Source organism: Rhinatrema bivittatum, chromosome 3, assembly GCF_901001135.1.
Source record: "Rhinatrema bivittatum chromosome 3, aRhiBiv1.1, whole genome shotgun sequence".
NCBI classification, from domain to species: Eukaryota; Metazoa; Chordata; class Amphibia; order Gymnophiona; family Rhinatrematidae; genus Rhinatrema; species Rhinatrema bivittatum.
This window is the reverse complement of record NC_042617.1, coordinates 98532978-98549842: the sequence shown is the minus strand read 5'-3', so window position 1 is coordinate 98549842 and position 16865 is coordinate 98532978. Positions and strand designations below refer to the sequence as shown.

At 44.6% G+C, this 16865-nt stretch overlaps 1 protein-coding gene across 1 annotated transcript; it reads right to left on the bottom strand.

Annotated features, from left to right (window-relative positions):
• Positions 1–11999: 11999 nt before the first annotated feature.
• LOC115086970 (ankyrin repeat domain-containing protein 63-like) lies at positions 12000–14756 on the bottom strand. The gene has a single exon (XM_029593511.1). The coding sequence runs from the start codon at positions 14649–14651 to the stop codon at positions 13389–13391; it is 1263 nt and encodes a 420-aa protein (XP_029449371.1). The 5' UTR covers positions 14652–14756; the 3' UTR covers positions 12000–13388.
• Positions 14757–16865: the final 2109 nt, after the last annotated feature.

The window sequence follows — 16865 nt, the reverse complement described above, 5'->3', positions numbered from 1 at the left end:
TATGTGGCAGAAGGGGATTGGTTATGAAATTTAACTGGTAACCCTCCTTTATAATTTGTAGTACCCACTGATCTGAAGTGATGGATTCCCAATGTTTGTGGAAGAACTGTAGGCGTCCCCCAACTGGTAGTGGTGAGGATGGCGTCACCTCCCTCAAAAAGCCGGAGGCTGTTTTTGTGGGGGTTCTGCAGCTTGTTTAGCAGGACACTGCTGCCGACAATGTTGATGTGGGAGCGAAGACTGAAAAGATCTCGCTGGAGTGAATGGTTGTGGCCTATATGAGGGATAAGAGCGAAACTGACCCCTTGGGTACGTTTTATGACGATACGAGGGATTATATCTTTTTGACGAAGAATGGAAGTCAGTTGGTGAAGTTAAAGAGAGTACTGCTAAGTTCTGTTCTTTCAACTTTGAAACCGTCTCTACAAATTGGTCTCCAAACAGATTTTCAGGTTTGCACGGGAGATCTGCTAGTTTTTCGTGGACATCGCCCCGTATAGCGCTAGCTCTCAACCAAGCTATGCGGCGAGCTGCAATGGCCGCGGACGATGTCCTGGCAGATGTCTCGAAGTTCTCGTATATAGAACGTAGCAAATGACACAGGGTTGCGGTAAGGTTTGGGGTAAGGAATTGTCTTCTGCTGTGCAGAGGGGTCTTAACTTTTGCAGCGACTCAAATAAATACTGAGTCATATAAAATTGGTGAGTACTTATCATTGACGACAGCATTGCAGCATGGTAAGTCTTCCACCCAAACTTATCCAGATATCTGTTGTCTTTACCTGGTGGAGTGTTGGCATGTAATTTTGGACGCTTTGCCTTGGACATTGCAGACTCCACTACAATTGAGTTATGTGGAAGCTGAGCTGAGTTATAAATTGCTGATTTTCGTATTTGGAATTTTAAGTCCGTTTTTCTAGATGTAGAAGGAGTGGAAAAGGGGGTTTCCCACATCTTTTCAAGAACTCCCTGAAGAACTGCATGAGGTGGTAGCGCAGTGGGTTCGTGTGGCATGTCAAAAATTTTGAGTATACCGAGTGTCTCTGAGAGTGGGTCAGCCACTTTTCCCATCTCCACATTGAGGAATGTTCCCATTTTCTAAATAAATTTAGAGTATGAGAGATCCTCAGGCGGAGAATAGGGTTCTAGTAAGGTGTCTGGTGGGTCAGATGGTATGCCCATGGAGGAAGATGGAGATGAGGCTGATGTAATTGGCGATTCGGGGCTATAGGGGTGATCCGGGCCTGGAAACTCTGGAATATCCACTCCTTTTAGGGGTTCAGGAATCTTTTCCTTAGGAGAAGCAGGTGGTGGAGAATCTTTATTTGGAGACACTGGTACTTCCATGGATTCTAAATCATGAAAGAAAGTAGATAGCACTTGAGAAATTGTAGACATAGCTTTTGATGCTAGTGTGCCCTGCGGTGTTCAGGTTTGACCTGTCCTGGAAGGTGAACGGGGATGTGGAATTTCTTGAGAAGAAAGACCTGATGGAGTTTTAATCTTTTAGGAGAAGGTGGATGTAAGGCCAGCGAATGGCTTCTATGTATGGATGCTGAAGATATTGAGTATGCACTACTGGAAGTCACCTTAGATGAAGGAGACAGAAGGTCAGAGAAACGTTCCACATCTACATCCGAAAGGGTTGCTCTGGAATGAGAGGAGCGGCCCGAGTGCATCGGGGATGAAGCCAGTTTTCCTTTAGACCTTTGGTGTTTGTGTCTGGACGCGGAGTCTGTCTTAGTTTTATGTTTTTTAGAAGGCAGATGGTGTAAAGGGTTTTTATGCGTTGATGGCACCGTGAACTGCGGAACTGGCTTCGATAGCTTCATAGGCTTCTCTGTACGCCTCGGTGGCGTCGTACATGGTGCATCCTGCATCGAAGGCATCGTGAGCAGAGCAGGTTGCTTCGTATGCGTCGTGGACGGCGCTAGGTGTTTCGTGGGCATTGTATGTGTCTCAAGACGCTTTGCATCGAGGACGGCACTTGCGTCGTAGACAATGAGCATCAGTCATGCTCCGTATGCTTCGCTGCAGATGACGCTGTAGGCCGCAAAGTGCCGGGAACAGATCCCTGTGCCCCAATCGACGCAGCTGGGGCCTTTATAGGAGCCATCTTCGACCCCTGGTGCAATTTGTTGGGCTCTGTAGGTATAATGTACCTGGGCCCAGCTCCTGATGAGTGTTGCGGCTTCTCCCGTGGTCCCAGGCAGGAGGCCCGTTTCCTGTCGGATGACGATGTTGTCTTCACCCGGCCGGGCGAAGATTGCGCCGATGGCGTCGGGGCATGAGCACCTGATGCTTTGAGGCACTCAATCCGCTCTGCGCGATGACGGCGCACTCGGGGTGACATTCTGCCACAATCATGACAAGATCCCTAGTCGTGATTGGGCCTGAGGCACAAATAACAATAATTATGCCCGTCCGTGACGGACATAATCTTCCTGCATTGGCAATATTTAAACCTGGATGGTTTGGATGCCATTATGCAAAATTCCAACAGAAAATATTTAATTCACTGAGAGAAAAAAAGCCAGAGTGCATTTGGCTCGCAGAAAAAAATAGACTGAAGGGAAGATGGCTGATTCGCGCGGGAACACATCGTGCAGCTGCACAGAGTTAAAAACTCTGTGACTCACTGAGGGAAGCTCCGCCTACCAGGATCGCGACGCGTTCCCATACAGCATGGCTAAATCAGCCTGCTATCGACGGGAAAAAATGTAATTTCCTGCCTAGAAAAATATAATAGGAGTTTCTAGGTCACAAGATACAAATTCTACTAAATAAATAAATAAATAACGAGATAGATAAATAAAGGGGGCATCATTTTTTATGCTGTAGTTAAAATGGCAGCAATGTATTTTTCCAGCATTAGCAATGACACAATTTTAGATGTTGGATTAATCCAGAATGCAATGATTTTCATTTGATTTGGACCAATGCCTGTATTTTTGAGCTCAGATTCAGGGAGCAGAAACAAGATGCCGAAGAGCCTGATAGAGGAAAAGGTGGCAAAGTGAGAATAGTAGTATTAAGCATTAAGACACTTTATGTATTATGATTGTGCCGCACAGAAGCTTATAAATAGCTGTTATTTATAACTGAAGAAAAACAGCATTTCTTCCTATCGCTGTGATTTATCTCTGCTGTACTCTTTTCCCCTAAAAATGTTTTTGAAAATATTTCCTTTTTCACTGTTGCTTTGTTACCCCACTGAAGGTCTATTCATCTTCAGACTTATTCCCAAGACATTTTAAATATTTAGCTACAAGCCCCAGAGATTGCACTCTCAAATTTGCCAAACAATATTTATTTTCCTAGTTCTCCCTATCATAGCAGGGACTGCAGATATCCTAACACTGCAGATAAAAGCACAGACATTTGCAGAAATTGTCAAAATATTGTGGAGAAATCCAAACAATAACTCAATGATATTTTTCTGTAACCAATCAAATTGTATGTGCCCTGAAAAGTGTTAATCCCCTCCCCTCCCCCACATAGAAGACACTGAATTAATAATGTTGATATAATAAATATTCCAGTGTATCTGTTTTGCAGAAGTACATTTTGTTATATATGGTAACTCAGGCAAAGCAAAAGAAAAGATGTACATCTGGCGGGCTGGTAGATGAGATTAATTATATATAGTACAAGTAATACTGTCCATTACTTTGTTAACGTTTCTTTAAATTTATTGCTATTATAAATGTGTGAAAAGTGTTTATGTTTGTATAGGAAAGAAAGCACTTGGGCTTGCATAGATCTAGATCAAGTCATGGAGGATCTCAGAGGGAGAGGAAGGGACTATAAAGCCGAGTATGGGCAGACTGGATGGGCCGAATGGTCTTTATTTGGTATCATGCGCAATGGTGCTCACTATAGAGCAGTTTCCCATACCTGTCCTGGGGATGGTTTTCAGAATATATAAAATGAATATGCATGAGATAAATTTGCATGTGCTGGGTTTCCAATGTATGCAAATTTATCTCATGCATATTCATTGTGGAGATCCTGGAACCCCAGTGGCTGTGGGGTTCTCAGGATGGATGTGAGAAGCCCTACTATAAAAGGTAAATACCTGGCCCGCTTGCTTTTCTTAATGTTCCAGCTCCGTGCATTATTCAGAGCAATTTCGAGATTTCTTTCTTATCAATTATAATTTTTCACAGTAGTTTCAAATCATTTTGAAGTAGATAAAATTAGTTTTATTAAAAAAAAAAAAGGCTCCATAACCCAGAGTCTTTTTATGTTTCTGTGCTTGCCGCCATAACTTTTCATAAGAGAGAGAACTGAAGATAAGGACACCTCAATTTATCTCAGCGACACTGGCACACTTATTTATTGATGTGCGCATTTTACAAATTCATCCCAATTCTTTTTCGGTTTCTGGAGGGAACATGCTGGGAAACCCCACCTCCCCTAATAGCGACAGCAAAAGAAAAGTATTCATCACAGGCTGGAAAAGAAAGATCCTGTAATCGGAGCAGTCAGGAGGAACCACCATAGCTGCTCCCTTAACTCCCAGAGAATCCCGCCATGACTTACCCAAATACTATGGCATCCCTCAGCCCCCTGTACTGCTGCTGGAGGCTGGCCTGACCGCACCTGCGCGGTTCCCATTACAATCTACAAAGGGTGCAGCGCCTTTAAGAGTTGTAAATAGTCCTCCCTTTTTACTTCCAAGCAGTAGCAGCAATGCTCCATTTCAGTACTTTCTCATTCTAGGCAAAACGGAAGTCTTTCAATTCTTGCTATTTTCCAGGACATTTTTTTTTTTAATGTCCTGCATCCTTCTGTAATGCCCATAATGCTTGTCTGTTTGATATAATTATCATATCACGATATCATCTACTGATCAGTTCTCCTCCGTCTTGTCAAAATAATATATTAAGCAGATGAAAGCATTCTGCCCATTGCTTGGACCATGAAGCTTTCAAACTAAAACAGGATAACAACCCCCCCCCCCCCCCAAAAAAAAAAAAAAAAACCAAGCTAAAAAACTTGCAGACAACTTCAACTTTCCTACATCTTTACACCTTCTTACAACTCTGGCCCAGGGACGGTTCTAAAATGAGGCAGGGTGAGGCGGCCGCTTCAGGCGGCAAGATTTTGAGGCAGCAAAATTGCTCCCCTGAAACCTTCCTGCCACAGCCCCCTCACCCTTCATTCTGTCGGCAGGAAAACCTGCAGTGCTAGCAGTGTGGAGCAGTGACCTGCCTGTGGGGTTTCCCTAGCTAGCATATGGCCGACATCCACTGTGCTCTCACCACCTCCCCTCCTCCATATACAGCTCTTTGTCTTGAAGACCAGAGCTCTGCCTTCCAAGAGAAGAACTGATGAGCCGGCTCCTCACGTCCCCTTAGCCCTCAGAGCCGTCCATGAAGGCAGAAGGGGGGGAAGCTGAATCCGGACAGCAGTGCCTCATAGCTCAGAGACAGCATGCGCAGGCACTTGTTTCTCGGCAGTGAGGCCTGCGGGGCGACACGAATTGCCATCAGCCTCCTTTAGTCCAGTTGGAGCAGGAAGAGCAAGGCGGTGCTCAGGTCACAAAAAGAAGCATTGGCTCCCCCGTCCCCCTGGCAGTCAGGTACAGGAGAAATAATGCAGCCCACAGTGTAGCAAAAAGATGCATCAGTTCCCCTCCCCCGAAAGTCAGGAACAGGAGGAGCAGCCTAGAAGTATCAATAGCCTCCCCCCGCCCCCGTCGGGAACAAGAAGAGCAGCGTGCTGCACGGGTCACAAAATGAAGCATCGGCCACCCCCTGACAGTCAGGAGCTGGAGAAGCGTGGCCTGCGAGCAGAAAGAAGTGCCATCGGTCTAACCTCCCTATCGTCAGGAGCAGGAGCAGCAGGGCCCCAGGCTAGAAGAAAAAGGAAAAGTCTGATGGCCCAAAGGAGAAGGATTCTGCTGCTGATCTTGTGCTTCCAGAGGAGGGGAAACAAATGAGAAAGCAAGGTGTGTATTTGTGTGATTAAGCATGTGACAGTGGGTATGTGTGTGTGACTGAGCTTGTAAAAGGGAACATATGCCATCTATTTGTGCGTGTGGATATATATGAGAAGGTGCGTGTATGAGGGTGGTGGAGGTGGTGCGTGTGTATATATGTATCTATGAGAGAGTGCCTGCAAACATGTGTGTGATTGTGCACCTGTATATGTGTGTGTATGAGAGAGGTTAAAGTTTGTGCACCCTCCTCCAATCTACGACAATCTCAGGAGGACTGGAAAACTAAAGTTCCCATGTATGGAGAGTGGGAGATTTTTTTTTTTTATCCTTGCTAGTTTTAATTATTGGATGTGATATATCTTCTGTTTTGAAATATTTTATTAGTGTTTAGTAATATTTTAAACATTTTTATGTGTTTTCTACTGAAATTCAAATCACTGAATTTATCAGTGATTTGACATTCTTTTTATTGGTATGTTTAATGTTTTATATTTCTTGATTGTGTTTGCATTGCTTAAAGTTTGGCTTCTTGTGATTTCCAGTTCAGTTTTTGTCTGCACGATACAGAATAAAGAGATCATAAAATATAAATTGTATTTGGTGAGAGTTTATCTGTGTTCTGCTTGTGTGACAGAGGTTTTAGGTATTCTGCTAGCAACCTGGCTTTATTCTGTTTTCCTAATAGGAGGTGTATTGGTGTTTAGGGCCTGATGTAATATTTGCAGTAGGGCTTTTTCATAGGTTGAGTGCTGGCAATTATGATAGGAAGGCTTACTATATTGGAATTATAGTTCAGGTTATTCCTGGCTTTCTGTGGGCCAAGCCCACACCCAGTGCACTTTACCATAGGTCTAATACCATATGGGATTCAATAAACCGCCTTGATTACTATGAGAAAGGTAGGTTATTAAGTCTATTAAACTATTATTGAAAGTGTGTTTTTTTGCAGTGTATGCCTATATAATATATATGTTGTTGTAAGTGATATTTTTACTTCAGAAGACTGTACTTTGTCTCTTTTCCATATGCAATCTGCCTTTTTAGGTTGGGGAAGTTAATACATTTTTAAATGGAAAAGTGCATAAGTTTGAATTGTGTGGGGAGGGGAGGGATGGGATGGGGGATTGAAAGGCTGTAAGGTTTGTCTAGGACATCTAATACCCTTGTATCAGCCCTAGGAGAGAGTGTGTCACACACACAGACTCCCACCATTCACCGGCCTCTCACACCACCAGGAAGCAGATCCTGGATAAGGGTGGGAGCAGGCCAAAGGGAATGGAGGAGTCCTACTTCTAGATCCAGGAGGTGGGGTGGACAAAGACCGTCCCACCCATTAAACATTTCTCCTGCTCCTCCTAGTGCAAATGCCGAAGATTGAGAACAAAAAAATAACAGGCCCAAAAACGGAGTGGTTAGAGCAGTGGGGTGCAAACAAGGGAAGCCAGGGTACAAATCCTATTGCCATTCCTTGTGACCTTGGGCAAGTCACTTCACCCTCCATTGCCTTCCCTCTGCCCTGGCCATGGGGGGCACCATTTAATCCTTCACCTCAGTCAGCAGATTGTCTTGAGCCACCCTTGCTCTGGCTTACAAATATCTCTTCACCTACCATCCATATCTGACAGGTGTTCTCAAGAGAAAACATTCCATTCAAGAAACAGCAGGTAAACTACATGAAAGTTGTCCAGATGAAACCCATTAGCATCAATACACCAGCAAAACACTTCAATAACTTTTTTTAGGTTCTTGCTACACTAATACACAACTATCTAAAAAAGGATGCAGAACAAATTAGTCTCAATAGGACACACAGTAAGAAGGATAAGACCCTTTACTGGAAACTTAGAAATAAAAAGGAGTGGAAACCAGGCAAATGAGACTTTCTTTCAAATTGGATTTGTATTTTATCTTTCCATCAACTGCTCAGTACAGCTTACAGCACAAAAAAATGGAGCATACTCCACCTTAATTCAAGGTTACTTGGCTGATGTTTCTTCGTCCATTCATGGTTCCTGCCTCTTGCAGTTGATTGCAAAGGAACCTGAGATTTTATTTTTTTATTTTATATACCGACATTCGATCTCAATCGAGATATCACACCGGTTTACATTCAGGTACTGTAGGTATTTCTCTATCCCCATAGGGCTTACAATCTAAGTTTTTGTACCTAACATTTGTACCTAAGGGCTTACAATCTAAGTTTTTGTACCTAAGTTTAGATAGCAGATGTGTACACAAAAGGATAGATTTGGAAGAGAACAAGCTACTGTATGACCATTGCTTAGTGTACCTCTGGTTGGGTTCAGGCAAGCAGTTTATCACCCTCAACTCTTATTCCTGAACATGTGGGAACCCACTTCCCAGACGACATAGCTAGTAAGCTAGTAGCATGAATTGACTGATGATTCTAAGGAAGTTCTCTCCTTGAACTACAGGAAGGCACACTGGTGCTGTTCACTGCTTATAAAATACTGCTGCTATCTTCCCACATATGCCTTTGAAATGTATATTATTTATTTAAAATTCTTCTAGATCGCTTTCCTAATGGTATATAGTTGCCCAAAGCAGTGTACCATAAAACAAATGCAATAATATAAAACGTAATTACAAATCTCATAAAACAATAAAAACTCAAGCTAGGACATAAAACATTAATAATTCTCCTTGGATCAGCCACTCAATACTTCCTACCACAAATAAAGAAAAAAATGTCGCTGTCACCTCTGCCAGTCTAGGAAATAGCCAAGTCTTCAGGCTTTTTTAAAAGCGAAGATAATTCTACTCAGATCTAATATGGAGGGGTAGTTTGTTCCATAAAATATGTGCAGTCCCAGATTCTTATAGCTATCAACCAATTGCTCTCCTCCAGTGAAATCCTGCATGTTTGGTGGGGTTGGAAAAGAGGGGAGGTGGGGAAAGCAGTTCCAGTAAATCCTATACCTTTGGCAGAAAGGTGGATCCCAATTAAATTCTGCATCCTTAATGAGGGGTGGAGGGGCGTTACACAAAGGTGATACAAACTGAGCACATATAGGTCACATGGATAAAAGCCACAGTAAGCAATTGTTATACAGCCTTATGACAACTGAATATGTGTCTTTTAGAATACTGTCTTTCTTATCTACTGAGCCTTAGCGGTTTGCAGTTGAATGTTAAATGGGGCAAATACAGCTATTTTTGATTTGTTCCAAAATGGCCACTCATGAAAATACCTGAAAATTTGGGGGTATTTCCTTTTGCATGTACCATGCCAAAGAAAATGCAGGGGACTTCCTGAAATCCTCTGATCACTCTCCCATTTCATAAAATCAAACCTGAAGCCCAGGCCTACTAAGCGGTACCTCCCTGGGCTCCTCCTTCACAACCCCACTAGTTAAAATCAAGCCCAGAGCCCAGGCTTCCCCAGAAACATGCCAGGGCCAAGGACTTTCCTCCCCAGTGTCCCACTTACCTCCTTCCTATAGATTCAGATAAAATGGAGCAAAGCCCACTTGCTCCTGCCCTGCCTGGACACTTGGATATTTAAAAATGGCACCGGCAGTCCAGACATCAGCAATGAAGCAACATCGTCACCACCGCCATCCAGACTGCCAGTGTCATTTTTAAATTTCCAGGTGGCAGAGCAGGAGCAAGTGGGCTTTGCTCCTGTGTATTTTCATCTGTACCCACAGGAAGGGGGGTCCCCAACCGTGTTTCCAAAGGGGCAGGAATCCAGGAAGGCCCAGGCCTCAGGCTTGATTTTAACCAAGGGTGGGGGTCAGAGGGGCCCAGGGAGGCCTGCTTTCTATTTTGAATGTTTTGAGTTTGTTTTTGGCAGGTATGATTTTCCATTAGGGAACAAACCCATAAATGAGAAAAAAAAAACCCAAAAAACACACACTCCTAAATGAACATTTTTGGACTGCATGACATCTGTGATGTTCTGCCTGTACAGGCAGTCTCTCAATGATTCAGTTTTACATTAAGATTCATTCTAACTCTCATAAAGGGCTATTGTGATAGTTATAGTATTTCTCTTATTTTTCTAGAATGAAAAACATCTTTAAGTTCATGGTCAGTTTCTTCAGCAATGGACGAATGTGCAGCCTCCTTAGGGATGAGTTGTTTTAAGAGGTATGAACAAACCCTAATGCCTTTTGGCACATCTGTGACTTCCTACTACTCCATCTGAATTTTGATTTCCTACACCTCACTCCATGCTTCACCAAAGCTAGCAGCAGCAGTCTGGACTTCACATCATGTCTTCTGCCTGCTAGCATTGTCAGAAATCCTAGAGTGTAGAAATAGTGCAGGAGAGAGAAAGGACCATACCTTAATTTTAATTACATCATGTTTTTAAAGATAATAAAACAAGTCATGTAGCTCTCAGGCATTTCAAGGCTGTTTAAACAAACATTTTGGGAGAAATTGGAAGCCAACACATTAACCAGTAAACTGTTGAAAAGCTGCTAGCTTATTTTCCAAACTTAAGGCTGCAGTAAAAGCAGGGCTATAGGGTCAATTTTCTAAGACTCTCACCCTGCTAAAGAAGTTAGGTAAGGGTACATATGTACACTACAGTAACAGCCCAATGGTTAGAGGAGAGGACTGAGAAGCCATGGTTCATATACTGCTTCTCCTACTGATACTCTTGATGACCTCACACAAGTCACTTTACCCTCTATTGTGTCAGGCACAAACTTAAGATGTCAAGCTCTTTGGGGCAGAACAACATCTCCTGTATATGGATATAACAACCCTTAAAGTCAGGTTTGAAAGTAAGTAAAGCTAAAATCCAAATCTCTGCATAAAATAGCTTACCCTAAACTGGTTTATGGATGCTGGTGATGCAATCCTAGAAACACAGAAGATGCTAACAGAAATGGACCACTTGGTTTATTTTATTTATTTATTTAAAGGCTTTTATATACCGGAGTTCATGCACTTGTGCATACCACTTCGGTTTACACAGAACAAGGAACAGAAAATTACATCAAACAGATTGAACAATTAAACAAATATACAATTACATCCAACAATTGGGTATAAATAACATGGCTAACTTAGTAGGAACTTAGAGTTTGAGGTAAAGGAGAGAAATAGTACCAAGTGGTAACAGAACAATGTTAATGGCTAAATAATAAATATAAATAGTAAATACTTAAATTTGTCCATTTTTGCTGCAATCGATCCTATCTGCACTCTGTTCTTTTCCCTTCCATGCCCTGCCAATGGTCCTTTTGTTTATCTTCTAATACCACAATTTTTATCAGACTTGTACAACATTTTTTAAATTGTATAGAAACTGGAATGAATTGAAATTTTAATACAAGAAAAATAAGAGTAACCTGAAAAAGATTTGGAAAATAAGTAATGGGAGTAGAAGAAAGGAATTATTCAAGAGTTGTGATTAAATCCCTGTGATCTGGGAATGGTAGAAATTGTAATTTATGCAGTCTATTTTAATACAAAAATCAGAAATCTAGTGCAAGCCAGGAAATAGGCTTTAAACTGTAGCTTGGTGAACCATGCACAAAATTCTATACACCACAGTGATCAATGATCCCAGAAGAATAGAACTTCTACAGATCTAAAAAGAATGTAGAGGTTATTGTTAAGGAAATAAATTATTCTGTTTAGGATGGAAATTGGAATTCACTTGTAATTATGACCCAGTATGGTGAAATCCTACAGATAAAATAAAATTACTGAAAATGAATCAAAACAAAACTAAATTGTAAGATTGATGGCCTTCTCTAATAAAAATATATTTCAGCCACAGTCTTAATGTGCAAAACCATTTATTTTAAATTCAGGTGCTTGGACCTGGCACCGGGTTGCTGATGTCCTTTTACTTTCTGGAGTGAAGTGCTGTTAAACTTATAACCTGTTCCAATTTCCAGAACTATTCGGTCTGAAAAGAAGCCACTATAAGGACTAACGCCTTTAGCAGAAGCTAGCTGTTATTGACTGAAGTGCGACAAATGATTTACAACCTAATTTCCCAAATTGATGAGCTGGAACAGAGATCCGCAGGTATAGTCAGAAACGGCAGGACAAAGTCACACTGCTTGTTGGTTTGGTAATATTCTATTTTATTGAGGTTTAAGGCACAATTCATGTTATTCCATATTTTTGCTTGAAGAACTCAACATAATTATACATAATTCCAGCTGACATACACAGAGTTCATCTGATCTACTTGTTTCATCTTCCAAAGATTTATTTTTCAACCTTGCGAAAAAAAAACCCAACTGTCTGTTGTAGCTTGCTCATTCAAGTGATCAAACCATTTATTTCAGTTGCTGAGTTTTGATAGTACTCAGAAAATGCACCCCTGCCCTGTAAAAATATGCAGACTGCAGCTATAAAATGAGATTAAACTGCAACATTATTCACACTACAAATTTTGAATCTTCCTAATATCTTTCTATGTTAAAAAAAATAAGGGTTGCACCAACTGGACAAAAATAGTCTCAGTTATTTGACCTTTTCATATAATGAGCATACTGGGTACTTGCCAGGTTCTTATGGCCTGGATTGGCCACTGTTGGAAACAGGATACTGGGCATGATGGATCCTTGGTCTGACCTAGTATGGCATGTTCTTAACCCCATCCCCTGCTTTTCACCATCTAGCAAGGGCCTTAAACTATTTTAATTAGCAATAACATCCCAACAATTTTGCTGCATTTATCAATTCTCTTCAATAAGGTTTACAAGTGTACAAAATTCAGGGAGCTGTAATTCAATTTGTACCTTAAGTCTTAAATTCACAAATGAACTTTTAGACTTTTCTAACTCAAGTGCACTGCTCCTTAGACTATATCTAAAAAATGTTTCCTGGAAAAATATTAAATCATTCAAATTAAGCACTATCAATGAATGTACAATCTGCCATTTTTATAAAGTTCACCTAGAGGACTTGGGTGGCTTACAAGAACAAAATCTAATAAGGGCATTTTATTCTGCATGGTAAATGGCAATGATAGACATTGGCAAATTGCACTTTAGCAAAGTTTTATTTTTATGTATTAGAATATTTTCTCTCAGTACTTTTGTTTGACTTACTCTAGTTCTGGTATTTTATCTGTAAAATGTAATTCCACGTTTAACATTATGACTTTCATATAAGGGTAAAAAGCATACTCAAAGGAAAAAGGAGCCACACTTTTGCTTCCTGAGATTATACATTTATATTTTTGTTTTACAAATGTCTTTAAATACACCGATGATAAAAGCAAAATACTTTATAAGCAGTGTGGCCAGCTCAAATGCTTTTCTGCAGGCAGCTCAACGAAAAGAGAACAAAACTCCCCCCCCCCCCCCCCCAAACAAAAAAATTAGCATCAAATCTATTGCAGAAATGGACAAATGCCCGGCCGAGTTTTGCAACTGCCTGAATAACTACAGATGGGCTGACTGCAGAAAACAGGCGATGGTTCAGCACCGGGGACCTCCTCCTCACGAGGCGCTCTGGGGGTGGAAGTCGAACTCACACCTGACGGCGCTGATGCTGTCGATGTTCGGCTTGGTGCCCACCTGCGGGTGTCCGCGGCTCAGAGGAAAGGTCTCTGACCTGGCCATGGCCCGCGGGCCAGGCTGCGGGGCCCCCGCCGCAGGCTTCCGCAGCTCGGGGAAGGTGAAGCGTCTCAGCAGCCGGCTACCCAATAGGGCGACGGAGGCGGCGGGGGTCGGGCTCAGACTCTTGCAGGCGGCTGGCAGCACTCTGTCATCCGGAGGCAGAACGCCGCAAGGCACGGAGGGCAGGCTACTCCGCTTCTGGTAGTAAGTATCCGGAAAGCGCTTCGGCCCCGCTCCGTCCTTCTCGGGCCACCGGTGTTGCGAGGAGGCGAGCGGAGTAAGCAGGATCCGCAGGGGGCTCCCGAGCCGGGGGAAGTTCGAGGAGGCGGCCAGCGGTGGCAGAACCTCCCGCCCCCGCCGCCCATACTGCACGCTCCATGACCTCGAGAGCAGCCCGGGTACCAGCGCGCTGGTGAAGGCCGAGCAGGACGATTCGGGGCCCCTTTCCCAGTCCCGGTCCACCTCCTCCTCGACGGAGTCCATAGACTCTAACCTCCGCCTCGGGGCCAGTGAGCGTGGTACACAGCCAGGGCGAAACGCCACCTCCTCCTCTTTCTGCTGCGGCCGCTCCTCTTCTGGAGAGCCACCCCGACAGCTCTCCTCGCCTCTGCAGCCACCCAGGGCTCGCACACAGTCCCGATGCCCTAAGTGCTTGGCCACCTCCAGTGCCGAGTTGCCCACGCTGTTGGTCCTGTCCAGCTGGAGCCCGAGCCGCTTGAAGGCGCGCACGAGGAAGCGGAGTACCGGCGCGTGGCCGCCGGCGGCCGCGTATAGCAGTGACGTATTGCCCCAGGCGTCAGGCAGCTCGGGGTCGGCGCCACGCTGCACTAGAGCCTGCACAGCGTCCAGGTGACCGCGCTCGCAGGCGTGACTCAGAGCTGTGCGCCCCGCCGAATCCTGGCAGTTGACGTGCGCGCCGCGCTCCAGCAGCAATTTCAGATAGGTGGCGCGCGCCCTTGGTGTCGGCAGCAGCGCGGCAGCGATGAGTGGCGTTCGCGCGCGCTCGGTTCGCGCGTTTACGAGCCGGCCGTCCAGAGCGTCCAGGAGGAAGCGCGCCAGGTGCGCCTGGTCCTTGGCCATGGCGTCCAGTAGGGCGCGGGCCCCGCTTCGCTCCTCAGCTGCGCTCTCCGAGAGTTTCAGCATCCTGCTGCTGCTAGCACTTAGCTTTGGGGTGTGGTATTGTACACGCCGATGCCGGCGAAAGTGCGGACGCCAGTGCTGTCTCTGCTTTCCGAGTCGTATATGGACTGCCGCTGGTCTGAGCCACTTGTGGCGTTCCTCTTCGTCTTTATAGAGACTCGGGCTGGAGGTGGGGAGGGTGGCTTAGGGTCGCCTCGAGCCAGTAACTATGGCAACTGGGTTGGTTGCTGCTGCCGTCGACGCACGTGGCTGACGGATGCTTAGCGTTGGCTCGCGGGCGGTTCTTTGACAGCAGGAGCAGAATGTGTCAGGGCGGGAACCGAGCCAGCCCTTCGCCCAGCTCATCTGCGATGAAACCGTTGTGTATTGGTACTCTGGCACTTGCACGCCTCTCCGATCAAGTATGGGTGAAAGAGCTGCCGAGTGGGGGGGTTGGAGAAAAAACGAAGATGACAAGAAAAGCCGTACAATTGCTCCGAAGTCCGATCCGGGATGTGTCAACAACATACTATTTGATTTCATCCAGTGGATCTGCGGAGCTCATACATTTTAGTGTTTCTTATATTGATTTTTAACGGCGTGCGTCAGCTTTGATGGGTTCCGGAGACCTGCGATAATACAAGTATATGTAATTCATACACGTTCATTTATAAATACGTTTATAGTTGATGACCTTGTATAATTTCGAAAGAATGTTTCTCGAACTTTTATTGATAAAATAACAATGTAACATTTTATTAAAACAATATCATATTCCGATGGATTGGTTAACGTCTCCCGCCCCCCCCCCCCAGGCTTCTCAAGCACATGCTGCAAGGAAAATTCATATTAAATAATACAATAAATTAAAATAAATTACACATTTTTTCATATATTTTCACTCACAAAAATTGAGCGAGAGCAACCAGGACAGAAATTTCCATCTTCCTATTCCATTCCAGAAACAGTTGCCAAAGTTCACTGACATTACAATATTTTTCTTTTCTTGTTTTGGTCATGTTCCATTACATACCTATTCCATAGCAATTGTATCCAAGCTTCTGAATCATTTTTCTATTTATTTTAATTTCTTATATAAATCAAGTACAACTTGATACAGGAAAACTTCAGCACATTAAGAAATAGAACAAACAATATCACTTGTTACACATAAGAACATGCCATACTGGGTCAGACTAAGGGTCCATCAAGCCCAGCATCCTTTTCCACCAGGGGCCAATTCAGGCAACAAGTACCTGGCAAGTATCCAAAAACTAAGAAAATCCCATGCTACTGATGCTAGTAATAGCAGTGGTTATTTTCTAAGTCAACTTGATTAATTGCAGGTAATGGATTTCTCCTCCATGAACTTATCCAAACCTTTTTTAAACCCAGCTACACTAAGGGGCGGATTTTAAAACGAGCGCGAATAGCCTACTTTTGTTTGCGCTCCAGGCGCAAACAAAAGTACGCTGGATTTTAGTAGATACGCGCGGAGCCGCGCGTATCCGCTAAAATCCTGGATCGGCGCGCGCAAGGCTATCGATTTCGTATAGCCGGCGCGCGCCGAGCCGCGCAGCCTACCCCCGTTCCCTCCAAGGCCGCTCCGAAATCGGAGCGGCCTCGGAGGGAACTTTCCTTTGCCCTCCCCTCACCTTCCCCTCCCTTCCCCTACCTAACCCACCCGCCCGGCCCTGTCTAAACCCCCCCCTTACCTTTGTCGGGGGATTTACGCCTCCCGGAGGGAGGCGTAAATCCCCGCGCGTCAACGGGCCTCCTGCGCGCCGGGACGCGACCTGGGGGCGGGTCCGGAGGGCGCGGCCACGCCCCCGGGCCGTAGCCACGCCCCCGGGCCCGCCCCCGGAACGCTCCCGACACGCCCCGAAAACGCCGCGCGGTTCGGGCCCGCCCCCCGACACGCCCCCTCCGAAAACCCCGGGACTTACGCGAGTCCCGGGGCTCTGCGCGCGCCGGTAGGCCTATGTAAAATAGGCTTCCCGGCGCGCAGGGCCCTGCTCGCGTAAATCCGCCCGGTTTTGGGCGGATTTACGCGAGCAGGGCTCTGAAAATCCGCCCCTAATTGTACTAACCACATCCCCTGGCAACAAATTCCAGAGTTTAATTGTGCATTGAGTGAAAAAGAACGTTCTCTAATTAGTTTTAAATGTGCTACATGCTAACTTGATGGAGTGCCCCCCTAGTCCTTCTATTATCCGAAAGAGTAAATAACTGATTCAC

Coding starts and splice junctions, on each gene's coding strand:
- LOC115086970 (XM_029593511.1), bottom strand. CDS start 14,651: ATGCTGAAACTCTCGGAGAGCGCAGCTGAGGAGCGAAGCGGGGCCCGC.